Here is a 16,374-nt window from a genome sequence, read left to right as displayed (position 1 = left end):
GTCGGCACGGGAGGAGGGGTGGCGGTCCTGGCTGCACTGTGGGGCTCATGCTGGAGGATCAAACACCAGCCAGGCGCTGGGCAAGGACCAACATCACTGTCTCATCTCGGACAGACTCTACATGAGACACAGTGCTTGGTGGATCAACATACTCGCCCGCTGGAGCCTGGCGGGGAAGGGGCTGCCCTGCACAGTCATTTAACATATGCCCAGAAATACCACCCCCCAGGGCCACACAGCCACTGAGTGGGCGGGCGGCAGGGCCTGCGTAAAGCCCTGGGGTGGGGGCAGCTCCATCCCTCGGACCACCACTCTCTTCTTTCCTTCCATTTAAAAAAAAGTACCTGTCTAAATTGATGCTTCTTTCAAGAGGTTGGAAGACACAATTTGATTTCAGAAACATTAAAAACGCGAAAAACGGTTTCTCTTAGAATCGCAGAGGTGACTCTGCCCTTGAGCTGACACCCCATGCTCTGGCGCAGGTGACAGGACAGCTCGCGGCAGTCCTGGGAAATCCTTCCGCGCTGTGTGGCCGGGAGATGGTGCTGGGGAAAGAAGGACCCGGGGAGGAGGCATCAGGAAGGGCTTCCCGGGGGAGGCAAGGTTGGATGGATCACCGGGCCAGGGCCGCTCTAACTGGGGACGGCAGCCAGGGAAGCTGGCTGGCCACAGAACAGAGCCCAGGCCCTCGCCACATTCCCACATTCAGCTTCATCTCCACCACCCACTGGATTAGTGTTTTTTTGTGTGTGTGTGTTTTTTTTTTTGTTTTGTTTTTTTTTTTTTTTGTTTTTTTTTGCTATGACCCAAATACCTGACAATAACAACTTAGCGGAGAAAAGCTTTATTGACTCACGGTGTCAGAGGTTCAGTCCATGGGTGGCCGGCTCCACGCCGGCAGGGTGGTGTAGTCAGGGAAAGCTGCTCGCTCGTAGCAGCTGGAAGTGGAAAGAGAGGAGTGAACCAGGGACAGATCTAGTCCTCAGGCCAGTGACCCGCTCCTCCAGCCACACACTACCTGTCTACACCCAGGAAGCCACCAAGGAAGCCCATTCAAAATTTTAATCCATAAATGGCCTTATCCACTGATGAAGTCTGAGCTCTGGTTCACTCACTTCACCGCTGAAGATTTTAGCATTGTCAACACATGGATGCCCCATAGCTAAGCCATGACACCTGCCCACTTGCTGGGCTGTGGGCCAGAGCTCCCTCTGTCTCCATCCCGGCCAATGTCAACCTGATCTTCTTGGCCCGACTTCCGGAACTATCTCTTTGGTATCTCCCTTCCCCTGCGCTCCTGTGGCTCCCTGTGAAACCATCTACCCACACCTCCCTGAACCTGGCTCTGTCCCTGTGATGGGATGACGGGAGTGGTCCAGCTAGACAAGGTCAAGCAAGAGGCAAAACATGGAGGCCGCGCTGGGAGGTTGGTTAGAGGCTGTGGCAATGGTTCAGGAAGTCTGGCTGAGAGCTGTGGCTATGGGGATGGTGCTTATTGAGCGCCAACTGTGTGCCTGGCGCTGAGTGGGCACCTCCACACGCACCCTGTCCCACCCTCCTGCGCTGAGCACCACAGTCACCCCCATTTCACAGATGAGGCTGCGAGGTTTTGCAGAGGTTAAGGGGCACAATGGGCTGGGGTCCAGAGCCCGACCCGGGAGATGCTGGTTACAGCTGTGCGGAGGATGCGGGGGCATTTTGGTAGTAGTTGGGAGAGATGGGCTGTGCAGCACACGAGGGCAGGGGGTACAGAGTCTGAGCCTCTGGTTCAGGGGGCATGGGTGGGAAATGTTGCTCCGTGTCAAGATAGAGGAAAAAAAAAAGAGAAAGTGCTTCAGGGAGGGAGACAGGCCGCATTCTGAAAATGGCGTGTGAGCGGTGGCTTTGGACACTCATGCTATGCAGGTGGCTGAGGTCCATCTGGCCATGGACACGAGTTCAGGTGGCAACGGTGACCACAAAAGTAGTAAGGAATGCATGGGCGTAGATGAGGCTTCCCCGGGAAGGAAGGAGCGGAGAAACCTGCCCAGCACGGGGCATCCATATTTGAGTGACCTCCTGAAGTCAAAGGCTGGTCTCCACTCAGTGGTGCTTGAGCGTGCTACCAACCTGGCAAACATCCTTGGGACGGATGAGTAACTGTCGGAGGGTTCGTGGTGTGTGAGCGTTGCTGAGTCAAGTTCATGAGCAGGGAGTCTGCAAATACTCACAGGAGGGCCAGGCAAAGGGAACCCAGCAGCCAGCCAAAGCCAATCCCACCAACGGGGCGCATGGCCTTGTCTCGTAAACCCAAGACAGGAAAGTGTGGGCCAATGTGTGAGGACAGCACAACTTCACTTTTATGGCTTTTCAGGGAACTGGTGAGCGCCCAAAGGAGAGGTTTAAGGATATGATGTTCTAGCTCAGACACTTATTATTTTTATTTATTAATTTTTGCGGTACTGGGGGTTGAACTCGGGGGCATTCTACCTCTAGGCTACACTCCCAGTGCAGATACCAGCAAAAGCCACGCTATCTCGGCATCTGCATTTTCGCAGTTAATAGGCAATATCTCAAAGTGAGAAATAAGCCCCGAGAGAAGGTGTGCTCGCTGGTCAAAAGCATCTTTCCACTTCTAGATATTCTTGCATAACTATTATTCTTCTAGTATTCTTTTAACTCCCTATACGAATTGCTCCAGTGATGTGAAATTAGAACTATGAATGAAATTGAGTCCGTAAAAATAAATTCTCTAATAATTTGTCTAAACGTCCTTGGCTTTGCTCAATAGTAATGAAAAGACTGGCCAGAATTCAGGTACTGTGATAAGCACCCCAGCTGCAGCAATCACAAATGGCCTCCGACCTTCATCACTATCCATTAACTCCGACAAAGTAACTCAGTTCAAAGTAACTGTTTACCCTTGAAATCCTGCCTAGAGACAGAGAAAAACCTTGTGTATGACCTTAAAGCAATTTAAATGATAAACAACTTAGCTGCCCAAATACAATAGACCCAAAGAAAAAGACTGTTGACTGACCACATAGTTAGAAATGAATATGACTAAATAAAGGACAGACGTTCTAAATATATATGTATGAAGGAAAGGAAATACCGTAAGAGTAAGAAAAGAATTTTTGCACGAAGAAGAGCTTATCATAAAAAAGTCCCAACTGGGAAAGAAAGGAATTAGAAAGTTAGAAGCAGGCTGCAGAGAGTTTGTGACAGGGAAGTGGATTATTAAAGATGAGTAGGCTTTTAATAGGCTTGTTGTCTAAAGAAGAGTGCTCAGCAGTTAAGGAAATACATCTGACAATTAGAACTAAGAACCTTGTGGTGTTGTTTGTGGTATTTTGTCTGCCAAACTGTGTTGTGAGTATGCTTAAGCTTTCAGATTTAGAAGATAAGGTACCAACACCTGAAGAAACTCCATCACATCCACCTGAATCACCACATTTCCCCACACTTGCTATATGAACTGAGCCCAAAAAGATGGAAGAGTTCCAGGAAAAGTTAAAGAAGATTCCCCGAGAAGCTCCCAAGCCTTGACTATTCTGGGAGGCTGCCACCTGGAACTGCTTATCTGCAAGACCTTGGAGAGGAACAGGAGTTAATTCTTCGAGGGCCAAGAGCCAGCTGAAAGACACCCACCCCCCTTGTTCTCTTAACTTTACTGGTGAAGGGTATAAATTTCTTGGGGTTTTTGTAATAAAGTGTCATTGGCTCAAGAAGCCTTTGTCCATGTCAGATTCTTTCTAGGGAGCGCCGTCATTTAGGGACCTAAAGAAAATTTAGTCCCTAAAGGGAAAGAATCGCTGCAGATAAGATTCTGCAGTACTTTACCTGCCTTTTGCCCCATCTTTCTGAGGATTTGACCGGGAGCGGACAATAACAACCCGACTGAGCTTAGTCCGTGACATCCCAGCCCTATTTTTTATTCTTTATTTAAAAACCGAGTCTAAGTTGCAGAGGGCCTTGCTAAGTAGCTGAGGCTGGCTGTGAACATGAGTACAAGTCTCTGCCTCCCAAGTACTGAGATCACAAGCGTGCACCACTGTGCCCAGGTTAGCTCAGGCATTTTTAAAGGGCAAAATCCAGAAAGTCTTTTAAGGGTACGGATGCCATCCATTCCACCATGAACATTGGAGAGGACGACCTGGAGGACCGAGGAGACACTTCTGCATGTTGGGGTAACCAGCCCCACTCGGGTCTGCGCTCCTCCAGTGCCTAAGATGGCCATCCGGGCTGCCTGGAGGGGCAACTTAGCACCAGCCCGGCGCCATCATTCCATACAGATGGTGGCTTCCACACAGAGCTGCACCTAAGCCCAGAGTCTTGGCCACGTAATCCAGGGAGCGCTAACAGAGCCTCTGAGAGATAGTTCTGCAGGAAGTGGCCAGAGCCTGCCAATCTACGATCGATAATTAGCCTGCGTCTCCATCTTCTCTCTGTCCATCCTCTTCAGTCTTGTCTCTGAAGGATATGTCTGCTCACTCCAAGGCTGTACCCCAAAGCCCTGCTCTCTCTCCTCCCGTGGCCTGGTCCCACTGGCGACCTCCCAGACCTGCTGCCCTCCTCGCGGTCCTCTGCTGTCATGGTCAACCCAGGTCTCTCCATGATGAGCCCCCAGCCATCACGGTCCTTGCCCCTCTCCTCCCCTTCCTCACCATTTGTATTCAGAAGCTGCCCTCCTCTGTCACTGCCCTCGGCCTCGGCCTGCTGGTCTTCTCCACCATCTGCGACTATCATCTGGTTCCGGTTGACTGGACCTGAGGAAAAACCTGTTGGGGTTTCTGAGGGAGAATTTCCTCTCAGATAGGAAAAGGACTCAAGATAAAGGCTGCCCACTATCCCTTCTTCCTCTCTGAAGAGGGTCATGTGAAGATGTGCTTGAAGCTGGGCGGCCATCTGGCTGATGGAATTACAGAGGCGCCTTACAGAGACCTGCCTGACGTGTGGAGCTGCTAGAACATTCCAGAACAGTCCAGAACCACTCATGCTGTGTTGGAAAAATAATCCCTTACTTGTAAAGCTTCTCCTGATCTGATATTGTTACCATCAGCCAGAAGCATTCTGTGAGGAAACTGGGGCAGGGAGAGGAAATTTTAAGAGCCCACAGTACGAGGGGCCGGGTTCAGTCCTGGGTCTGGTGCCGGAGGCCCGGGAACGCCTCTCTGGCTGAGACTGACGCTTCTTTCAGGAAGCTGCTCCCCCAGGCTGGAGACATTCCTTTTAGTTCTCATTATGTTTAAGTAACTTTATTGAGAGAGGAATTATGAAAAAGAAATTGTTAAGCTGCACTTACTTAAAACATATGCTTCGATGAGTTTTGGCAGATTATATACTTGCAAAAAGGTCTAGAATACACTAGACCATGGCTCCCTGCGCCCCCGTCTCAGGTCACCCCTTCTGCCCATTCCCAGGTGACCGCAGACCTGTCTCCCTCACTAGGGATAGTTTGCATTTTTAAGACTTTTATACAGATGACACTAACCTAAATGGAGAGACTGACCTCGTTGACTCAGTCTAACTTTGAGATTCATCCACGCTGCCGAGTGTACCTGTGGTTCCTTCCGATGGCTGGGTGGTGTCCATTATGTCAACACGCCTCGCTTGCTCACTTCTTACTGCCGGGCGTCTGGGTTGCTTCTAGCCTTTGGTTATTATTCAACATGCTGCCATTAACACGGATGCACATGATTTGTGTGCACATATGTGAACTGGGTGAATATGTAAGAGTGGAATTTCTGGGTCACATTGCGATTTGCTCTTCAAAGAAACGGCCAGACTGTTCCAATCTGGTTTACTGTTTAATGTTCTCACCAGGAACGTGTGTGAGTTAAAGTTGCACCAGTTCTCGCCAACACTAGACAACGTCTGCCTTCATTTCAGCCATTCAGCGAGATGGTATTTTGTGGTTTCAGTGTGCGCTCCCAGGCTGGCGCGATATTGAGTATTTTCATGTGTTTATTCACCATTCAGACATTTTCTTGTTTTTGCTGTACAGTGCTCATTCAGTGAGACAGGCTTAAAATAATTAGGAGTCAAAGGTCTTTGTTATTTTCCCCCAATTTTGTCACTGTGAACAGAGAATCGAAGCGGGTGTCCGGGCGTGGTGGCACGCGCTTGTAATCCCCGCGCTTGGGAGGCGGAGACAGGAGGAGCAATCAGGTTCGGAGCCAGCCGCGCTGGCTGAAGAGACCCTGTTTCCAAATAAAAAAAATATAAAATAGGCCTGGGAGTGTAGCCTGGAGGTAGAAGGGCTTCCAGGAACCCCAGTACCACCAAAAAAAAAAAAAAAAAAAAGCTAGTGATGCCAGTACTCACTGACTGACCTGTGGACAGTATCTAACTTTGACAACAACCCCAAAGAACTACAGGTCGCACATCACCTAATCCAAAAAGCCAAGGTTCCTAACACTCCAAAATCCAAAACTTCCAAGCTTGCATTTAACAAAAAATTAGGACTGACCCACCAAGATTAAAAACAAAAAAGCCAAATTGAAATCTGAAACACTTCTGGTCCCACGCAGTTAGGATAAGAGATAGCCAACCTGTACTGCAGGGCTTAGGAATTATAAGCTCCTTCCCTCCCTCCCTCCCTCCCTTCCTCCTCGATACTGAGGGTTCATATTGGTAATTAGGATGTGACTGCCATCATTACATAATTTTCTCATTTTATCCCACAATTCTTGGCGAGTGTTCTGGAGCAGCCACTCTATGCCCTCAGGCATGATCTTGGGCAGTGGGTTTATATTTACTTATTTTTGTGGTCCTGGGGATTGAGCCCAGGGGCATTCTATCTCTGAGCTCCATTCCTAGCCTTTTACATTTTTCTTTGTTTTGGAATAGAGTCACTAGATTGCTGGGAGTCTTACTAAGTTGCTGAGGCTGGTCTTGAACCTGTGATTCTCCTGTTTCACCCTTGCAAGTACTGGGATTACATGCATGCAACGCCATGCCCAGCCTGGGCAGTGGATTTAGCATGGCAAAGGCAATAGACAAGGCCCCCAGCGACCTAGAGCTTTTATCCCAGCAGGGTTCCATTTAAAGACCATTACATGAGCTCCCTGCTTAGCAGATGTGCTATGAATTAAATCAACAAGAAGAAGGAGGAATGAGGCGGCTGTTGATGAAGGACTCTGGCCGGGTGGTGCAGGAAGGAGTGACCTTCCAGACAAAATCCAGACGATGCCAAGAAACCAGCTCCTACCAGAGGGAAATGCAGTTGTGTGGGCCGGTTTCTCCGCTACGGTCAGCAAAGGTGGCCTGAGAGGTGGACGTGTGGCAGAGCGCACGGGGCGTGGCTGTGGTGAGAGGGACTTTATTTCAAGTGTGGTACAAACCGCCAGGAATAAAGAAACCTAAAGGCAACTGTTGGAAGAAAATAATGAAGGGTAACACAATTATCCAATCAAATTTACTTACAGAGATAAACTCTAATTTGTGTGTGTATGCATGTGTGTGTGTATGTATAGTCACTAGTGTTTTGAAAAAGGAAATAAAAATCTACTGGAGGAAAGAGAACTGAGTCAATAACATCTTTTCTATAAAAATGCCAGAAGTGATTATTATTACGAGAACTTCCCATTTATATGCATTTATATGTGTGGCTATATATGCGCATGCCCCCGCGCAGGGCTCTTCAGTGGCAGAAGACCGCACTCTATGAAGTTATAAAGAATGCTATCTGCCAAGCACCATCTCCTGCATGTGTAACCGGAACCGCTAAGGTTATCTGAACAAGAAATCCCTGGTGTCTATTAGAGAAAGCTTTTAATAGAACTTGCCTTGACAATGTCTTCCTGAGTCCTCCTCCCCCTGCCCCCCGCTCAGTTCAATATTGCCACTTAATTTTGTGGCTGCGTGGAGCTGTGTGAGACAATACCTGGAGAATAAATATGAGGAGGCCAAGTACATGCAGACGATGCCGTGGCTCTCCTGAGACGCTGCATTAGGACGCAGGCTAGACTGCCGGGAGGCACTGCTGTGTATGTAGCTTCCGCAGCTGCGTGCCTCTCAGTGTCTTTTACAGGAGCACAAGGTGCTGCTCATTTACTCAAGCTTACATCCGGTGTTTGCCTGGAACTCTTGGTCAGCTGCTGACAATCCCATAATGCTGAGAATCACAAGATAGGAGGAAAAGTTATTCGCTAGTGACACCGTTTGCCAGATCCTCCCTCCTCTTGTCCTTCCCAACTTATGGAGAAACACGATAGAAGATCTGAGATAAACGTATTTTATAAAGAGCAAAGGCAGCGGGATGAGCATCCCCTGCTCTCATTCAGCAAATCTCTTCTGAGCCTTGACAGTCCAATTTGAGATCCCTTTATCCCCCCCCCTCCCTTAGCAGCTCCTTCCCCCCACCCAATTAAAGTGACTAATTGGAAGGAGGAAAGAATCAAGGTTTCCTATATCCTTGGAGTGGGGACTATAACAAGAAGTGTGTTAATATGTTTTCCCTGACCATAGTGAAGTAGCTGAGACTGGGTACTCTATAAAGAAAAGAGGTTTATTAGCTCGCAGTCCTAGGGGCTAAAGGGCACAGGCATCAGCTTGGCTCTGGTAAAGGCCTCATGGCAGGTTCCCCAAGTGCAAAGAGGGAGAAATCACACAGGGAGACAGGATGCTCAAGTGTGGCCGGGGTCCTTCAAGGATCTTCAGTTCAAAGTCTCCTCTAGCAAAAATTCTCTGCCTGGATCAATCTGCTCCTTGGACAGGTTTTGCCAGCCTGGACCTGGTGCAGGAAAGGGGCCCTGGACACTGCCTACACTTCACAAACCCCAGGATGAAATCCCAGGGCCCCTAGTTGACATCGGGAAGGCGGTTCCCTCCCAGGGAAGGTGGTCAGAGGTGCCGGGTACCATAGCATTGCCGTGCTGAGCCGGTGTCAACCCCTCGGATATGAAAACATTTTCAAAGACTGAGTGACGTGAGGGAGCTTGGCTTGTGATGTGGCCTGCTGGCACGTAGGTCCTTCTGTCCACTGGCGAGCGGGTAACCGTGGCCGCAGGACTCTACCTTTCTGAGCCAAAGCACATGAAGCGCAGAGGGGGGAAACGCTCAAGACCACAGTCCCCGTACTCATGAAGTCTTTTATTATTCTTCATAGTAAAGACATTTATTTTTTCTTTTAATGCTATTCTCTTTATATTTTTAAAGAAAAAAGAATCAAAAGTGAATGTACTAATGATGATCAGTTGTCTAAGCGGTACACAGCGTGTGCTCATCCACAAGGACGTCTCCTGACTTCATTCTGAACCTCTCAGCATCCTGGGATACGGCTGTTTTGTTACTTAAGGAAAATGGTGAGGATTTCACAATATTTCTTTTTCTTGGCATATTCTTGGTATGTTTTCAATCAATCCCTTTACTTCTAAGATTTTTGGGGGAAGGGATTTACCTACTTTGGGGTCTATTTGCTTTAATTATTTTCATGTTCTTCCCCAATCTTGCACATGGAACATGACAAGGAGTGTCTTCCATCCACAGTGATTACCCCTGGTCCCTCAGCTGGGGTCCCCTATCCTGGAGTCCAAGAGTCACCGGTTCCTATGTCTCAAACAAGTGGCTTACTAGGTCCCTTACTGAGCGTATCTCCCGAGCGCTCATACCCATGGCCACCGTAAAGAAAAACAAACACAAAACAAGAATGCAGTGAGGAGAACAGGAAGAGCATTCTAGTTCTGAAAATTTTTAATTTTCTCGTGGCACATAACAATGAGCTATGATGTGTCACCAGTGTGTGTTATAATTAACTTCTCCTCCTTTGTTCCTTAAGAATTTACATATCCAATTATCTTTCTATTTAATTTCTCACAGTTTTGCTACACTGATGAAAACTTTTTAACAAGAAAGTTTTTTTTTTTTTTTAATTTAATGGACTTTGCGGTTCATTTGTAACCAGTTTCTAAAGCCGGTTTAGGATTATTGAATACTACCGCATAATACTATCATTTCCCTGGCGGAATCTGGAGCACCTGGTTATTTGTCCACCAGAGTGATTGCAGACAAAGGCCGGTGGGTGAAGTATGGTTGCTCAGGAGTCGGGGGATGACGGGGCAAGGCAGGCGAGTGGACAGGGGGCTGGTCTGGAGTAGCGCAGGCCCTTTCGTCAAGGGACACCGCACAGCTGCATCTGATCAAAGTCGGAGTCAATTCAGTATGGCTGGAAGCACTGTCTCTGCCTTGCCAGAATTTCTGGTTTGCTTCTTCGGAGCACTCTGCATCCATTCCCACTCTTTCTGTGGACGCTGACCCCGTTATGAGGCCCACACATGGAGGGCTTTCCTGTCTCCTGGGGACGTCCATCCGAGGACTCGCCGTGGCATCGGAGTTTGAGTGTGGACCAACACGATGTGCTGCAGCATGGCTGCAGACGCCGCACTTTGGGGCCTTGGTTCTAGTCTTCTCAGAGAGACTTCATAAATGCATGATGGACGTGCAAAGGTGACTTTGGAGGCAGAGGGCGTGGCGCAGTGGCAGCGTGCTTGCCTGGCATGCATGAGGCCCTGGGTTCAATCCCCAGCACCACAGCAAAAATCAAAGCAAAATCAATAAACGAAGGTGACTTTTACAGTTGGAAACATCCAAGTCCTGACCTGTATCGACTGTTTCCTGTTCCTACCACTGGCAATAACGGCGGCTCCTCAGCTCCTCGTCAGAAGTTCGCGGTGGCCCTGGTGATGGGAGAGACAGCTGCTTGCTTGCTAGGAAGAGAAGGAGGTGGCTTTTGTTTTGACTAGCAGTTTGGAAGTCACGGCCACAATTTAATACAAACAGATGTGGTTTGTTCAGGGATTATCAAAGATCACACTTTGGATATCAAGTTGGGAATGCGGTTGATAAGTAAGCATTGATCACAGGCTGCCAGAAACAATCTAATTCTACTGCAGGGCAGAGAAATACACCATCAGGGGGATTCATGCCGCACTCGTCAGAGGCAGGCTAATGTCAGAGTAACTAAGAAATTACTTCCAGACTCCTTCTCAAAGGGAAGGCAGTTCTATTTTGAATGTAACTGAGTACAGGACCGCGCTCTCTGATTTATGCAAAAGGACACACACTCACAATGGGCCCGGTCTCGGTTCAGGTTTCAGCAGGAGGTCACGTGGCGTGCCACTCCTGCATCTGGGGAGAAACCTGCTTTAGCGAGAAGCGAGTGGCCACAGGGGTCAGTTTGCCTTCACCAGCGCCATCAGATCATCATCTATTCCCTTCTCGCTCAGCTCATCCAAACTATAGTATCGGTGCACGATTCTCTCAGCGGTGACAACCACGACCCGGAGCCCGTGGGTGTCTTTGCCCAGCTGGCACCCGATGGCAGACGACACCACCATGTCAAGGTTCTGGTGGGTGCCCCCGGAGTTCCTGTGGTAGTGGCCTGAGAACACAGCTTTGATTCCTGCAGAGAAAAGAGGGATACGTTAGGAGGCTGAGGACTCTCATGGGGGCCACACGGGGGTCCCAGGATTTGCTCTATGAACCATAATGTATGCATGTATGTATGTATGTATGTATGTACATATTCTATATTTTTTGTGGTACTGGGGATGGAACCCAGGGGCCTTCTACTTCTGGGCTACACTCTACACACACACACACACACACACACACACACACACTTTATTTGGAAACAGGTCTCACTAAGTAGCTGAGGCTGGCTTCAAACCTGCGCAATCCTTCTGTCTCTGCCTCCCAAGTCCTGGGATTACAAGCGTGCACCACCACACCCGGCAATGTATTACTATATTAAATGCACAATACTATTTTGTGTGTAATAAAAAGGGCAACCTGTATGATATCTGGATCTTCAAGGATAATTCACATTCACAATACATTATCAACACATTTGTCATAACTAGGACAAGAATGAACTAGGAAACAAGATGAGAAAAGAAAGACGCACTAGGTGCCTTTGGGACGAGATGCAGGAGAAGCACTTGAGGTCTATAAATATCGTTCTGATGGACGCTCTGTGTGTACTAAGAAGAATGTTTATGTGTGAGGAGGGGTAGGTCAGTCGTAGAGGCTTACCTAGCATCTGCAAGACCCTGAGTTTAACGCCCACTGCTGCAAAAATAATTTAAAAATTAAAAATGTTCATGGTTTCTAATTAGGAGGGCAGCACGTGTTCAACATTTGAAGTCCCTCCTCAGCTCCAAATTTACGGACAAAAAGTGACAGGCAGAAAGTAAGAAAATCAAAGGTCTAAGCAGGTGCAGCAGCAAAATAAATAGCTGTCAGGACCAGAAACACAACAGGAGGCCGAGTCAGGAGCAGCGTCCACGTGGCTGCAGACTTGAGCTCTTGGGGCTCACGGAGACTGTGGGATGGGGAAGGACTGTGGGATTCTTGTGGGATGGGGAAGGACGTGTGGCTCTGTTTGACGAGAGTGGGGTGGGGGGCTCTGTTGTGGGAACATGGACAACCAGTGCTGCTGCCTGGGGCGGGGGCCGTGGTGTGCAGTCGGACAAGCTATGGGGAAAAACAGTAAGACCTGGGTGTCACTGTCTACTCGTTTCCACGGTGTGACTGTTCCCTCAAGGCCAGTCAGGCTGCCCCCAGGACCCCCAACCCAGCTGTGGGAGAGGACTGATGCTCAGCCTGCACCTGCTGCAGCGTTCCCTCCAGACAGATGCAGGAGCTGCAAAGGGCCTTGGGAGCAGAGGAGTGAGAACAGAATTAGAGAAGCCGTGCCCCAGCAGACGGGGCGTGGGGCCAGCTTTGCACCCCTCCACGTCTTATGCCCCAGTGCCCGCTTCATGGCACTACTTCCTGAGGCCACTCTTAGATAAAGTAAAAGTAACTCGAACCCAACCACCGAACAATGACAGTGGTTGAGCTGCTCCCTGCAAAGGCTACTAAAATGCATAACATGTGGGTAGTATATACCGTGCGGATACCAGGCAGAGGCACAATTCCCATCCAGGGTGGGACAGAGCAGGATGGTGCCAAAGTTTCACCATGCTACTCAGAATGGTGCAAGATTAAAGATTCAGCAGGGTGTGGTGGCGCACGCTTGCAATCCCAGCATGTGGGAGGCCGAGACAGGAGAACCGCAGTTCTCAAACAGCCAGAGTTACTTAGTGAGGCCCTCCAAAACAGCGAGACCCTGTTTCAAAATTAAAAAAAAAAAATTGGGTTGGGGGTGTAGCTTGGAAATAGAATGTCCCCGGGTTCTATCCCCAGCACCACAAAATAAATAAATAAAATGAAAAAATAATTAAAAACTTATGGATTGCTTATTTCTGAAATTTCCCATTTAATATTTCAGCCTGCAGCTGACCATGGGTAGCTAAAAAATGAAAAGCAAACACCTTAGATAATGGAGAGGGGACAACTGTAGTTGCATTTTTAAGAAAAGAGGTATATTTGCATTGCAAAGTGCCAGATATATTGAGTACGAATAGCACGTTGCAAAGCCCAGAAAGTGCCATGTGTCCCTGTGTTTATAAAATAATGATACATATTTGTGCCTGAGTGGAAGGGGGAGGGGCTTCACCTCCTCCCATTCTTATTACCACAGAGTAATGCTTACACTGGTCATGAGTTATCAGCGATCAGGAACACACCTCAAGGAGGCCTGGCCAGGGCAGGGACCGGATGGGATGAGGGAAGGGCGGGCGGGCGCAGCTGTGCAGTTCAGAAGCTGCAGCGGGAACCGCCAGGCTGGTGCCCGGGGAGCCCTGGCAGAGGCCGGATGGGCTGCTTCCCACAGCCGTGCTGGGGTGCCGAAGCCTCGTGCCCGCCTCACCTGTGAGAAGAGACTGCCCAGGGAGAGAGGGGCTTGACCGGAAGCACGTCACGTTGTCATCATTCTGTGCGCAGAGGCGTTTATGAAATTAGTTTCTTTATGCCTCACTCACGGGTGTGAGCTGCACGACTTTGGAAAGAATGTTTTTGGATTTCTGAAACGAGCTCGCATTAGCAGGAGTTAGCTGTAAAAACTCACTTATGCTTCAATTCCACACACACGGGAAAAGTCAGTGGCTGGAGCTCGCAGGACCTGGGACAGCCTGACTGCTCTGCAGGGGGCACGTCCCTAAAGACTAAGTCCTGAGACCCAGAATAAAGTGACCAAATGAGGACTCTTCAGGCAGCAAATACATCAAAGAAACTTGGATCTAAATTGCCAGTGAGCAAAGGCGTTGTGTTCAGACCCTGCCCCCTAGTAAAAGAGATCTCTCCCCATTATGAGGAACTAACATTTTGGGCCATCCAGGAATAAACACGTTTATACAGAGACAGTCGGGCAGGAGGCTCAAGTGCATCACAAATACCGAACACCGCCATTCCCAGGCCCCGGTGGCGCGCTCAAGGCTCTGGGTGTTTCTGGTTGGTGAGATGTTGCTTGGGAGTGAGTGGATTGCTTTGAGGTTAGAAACAGATGCAGAAGAAGCCCGGTGAGTATTTGGTGGTGGGAGTCTTTTTCTGTTTTTCTTTTTTTGGTGGTGCTGGGTATCAAACCTGTGACCTTGTGCACACAAGGCAAACACCCTATCCCTGCGCTACACCCCCAGTCCTCTGAGTCTATTTCTCGCCTCCCAGAAAACCCTGGAGATTTTGAACCTGAACACTGTCCTGTCTCGCCTCTGGGAAGGGCGGCTATGGGGCGGTGGAGGAGCAGCAGCGGATGGGGGACATGAAGTCCCTACTCTTCACCCCTGAATCGTCCCAATGGACCCAGGTCCAGGTCCCACGTCACAGTCACTGTGCAGATGAGAACACTGTGGCCCACAGGAGGTACGAGGCAAACACAAAGCCTCCTGGCAGGAAGGAGGCAGGCGGGGCCAAGAACAGGTGCCGGGACGCCTGGGCCCTTTCTCTTGACCGGCCTTGCGGACTCCAGCCCTGCTCTGTTCTGGGACTCGGGCACAGTTCTGGCCCGCTGAGTTTCTATTTCCTTGCCCATAAGATGTATAAATAACAACGCCTCCCACAGGTCGCAGAAAGCCCAGAGGGGAGCAGGGCCACACTAGCTACCCCCTCCCAGGGTCAGGACAGCTTTTCAGTGCTGGAGGAGACCTATACCGCCTGGCACCCGGGCTGTTCGCCCTGCAGGCTCTCCTCTGCTCACAGTCCTGCCTCTTTCATGCCCACGGGCTGAGGACCTTACTCTAAAGTCCTGCCCACCTCAGCTTTTTGTCAGCTTCTAACCAAGAGGCAATGGTTGGCAGCGTGATGGGGGTAGGGGATGTACTGATAAATCACGGTTTCCCTGGATAGGGACTGGCTCTATTAGTGTTTTCAGGCACTGGGCAGAATTTCGGTTCAGGCTGCTCATCTGTGGTCGACACGCCTCGATGGCTGCATAATTGAGTATTACGAATAGATTGTTTTTGAATTATGAACGATTGTACGGAGATGACAAACATCTTCCTAAATTACCGCCCAAAGAATTCCCAGCAAAGGCAGCTGCGGTGTCTGCAGGGGACAGCATTCCACGGCACCAGATTCATATTTTTCATGGTATCAAGTCATGAAGACACCAAACAGCTAGTTTTAAGCTGCCTTGATTCAAATTCATTTCAAATCAATCAGAGGATTGGGATATAACCCCTGTATAATTTAATATTCTAGCATTGGAAACTTGCTTCAAATCAATCAGGGAGTTGGGATGCAAGCCAGTACACGTCTGAGGAAAGACTCACGTTCCGCTGGCTGTGGCCTTGCTGAGCGAGGCCTGCAAAGGGCGGACAGGTTCTGACGGGACACCTCGTACATATGCCCAGCCCCAGTACACCGTTACAGAAGAGCTACGCATCTTTCCACTGTTAGCTTTAACAGTGAGAACCGTGTTGTAAATCACCAGCCACACTCAATTTATGCTGCTGTAGCTAAAAGGAAACGATGCGAATCATTACAAAAGAGAGAACAGGAGGAGGTAAGAAAGAAAGGTTGGTGTGACTACACGGAAAATAGGAACAAATAACTCCCAGAGGAGGTGGCGTCCTCCGCGGCAGGCAGTTGGGATGCGGGCGCGCTGGGGTCCTGGCCAGTGGCCCTGGGCAGAGGGTGGCGACAGGTGCTCCGCAGCTCTGGGAGATGCAGGCTGCCAACAGCAATCGTAGCGTAGCTCCATTCAGTGGGGTTCTTCACTATTAAGTGAGGGCTTTTCATAGCTGCCAATGTGCAAGCTCTACATTCCAGTACGTAACTCTCATTTAGAATTTCCCTGTATCGACCTTTCCTAGACCCCGACTACCTGTGTAACAGGACTGCTGGGGGCCGTGGAGGGAGGAAGGGCCAGCTCCAGGCTCTCTGGGGAGGGCAGGGGCTGTTAACATGTGAAGAACTCCTTCCTCTCACAGCCAGGCGTGGTAGTGCGGCGAGGCACTGAAATTGACTATTCAATACCAGCAGTCAAGAGCTCAGTGGATAGACCGGTAGTAA

The 16,374-nt window shown here is 49.4% G+C and overlaps 1 protein-coding gene across 1 annotated transcript in view; it reads right to left on the bottom strand.

Annotated features, from left to right (window-relative positions):
• Positions 1-11,153: 11,153 nt before the first annotated feature.
• CPPED1 (calcineurin like phosphoesterase domain containing 1) overlaps positions 11,154-16,374 on the bottom strand; it is a gene marked incomplete at both ends in the record, with an annotated part of 93,675 nt that continues 88,454 nt past the window's right edge. Inside the window, one exon of the mRNA XM_080704216.1 lies at positions 11,154-11,383. Coding sequence (XP_080560342.1) covers positions 11,154-11,383 — 230 coding nt within the window. The remainder of the gene's footprint in view (positions 11,384-16,374) is intronic.

The sequence above is a fragment of the Muscardinus avellanarius genome (genome assembly GCF_963383645.1).
Source record: "Muscardinus avellanarius genome assembly, chromosome: 10".
NCBI classification, from domain to species: domain Eukaryota; kingdom Metazoa; phylum Chordata; class Mammalia; order Rodentia; family Gliridae; genus Muscardinus; species Muscardinus avellanarius.
Note: the sequence above shows the minus strand (reverse complement) of the source record. Positions and strands in the feature narration are given on the sequence as shown.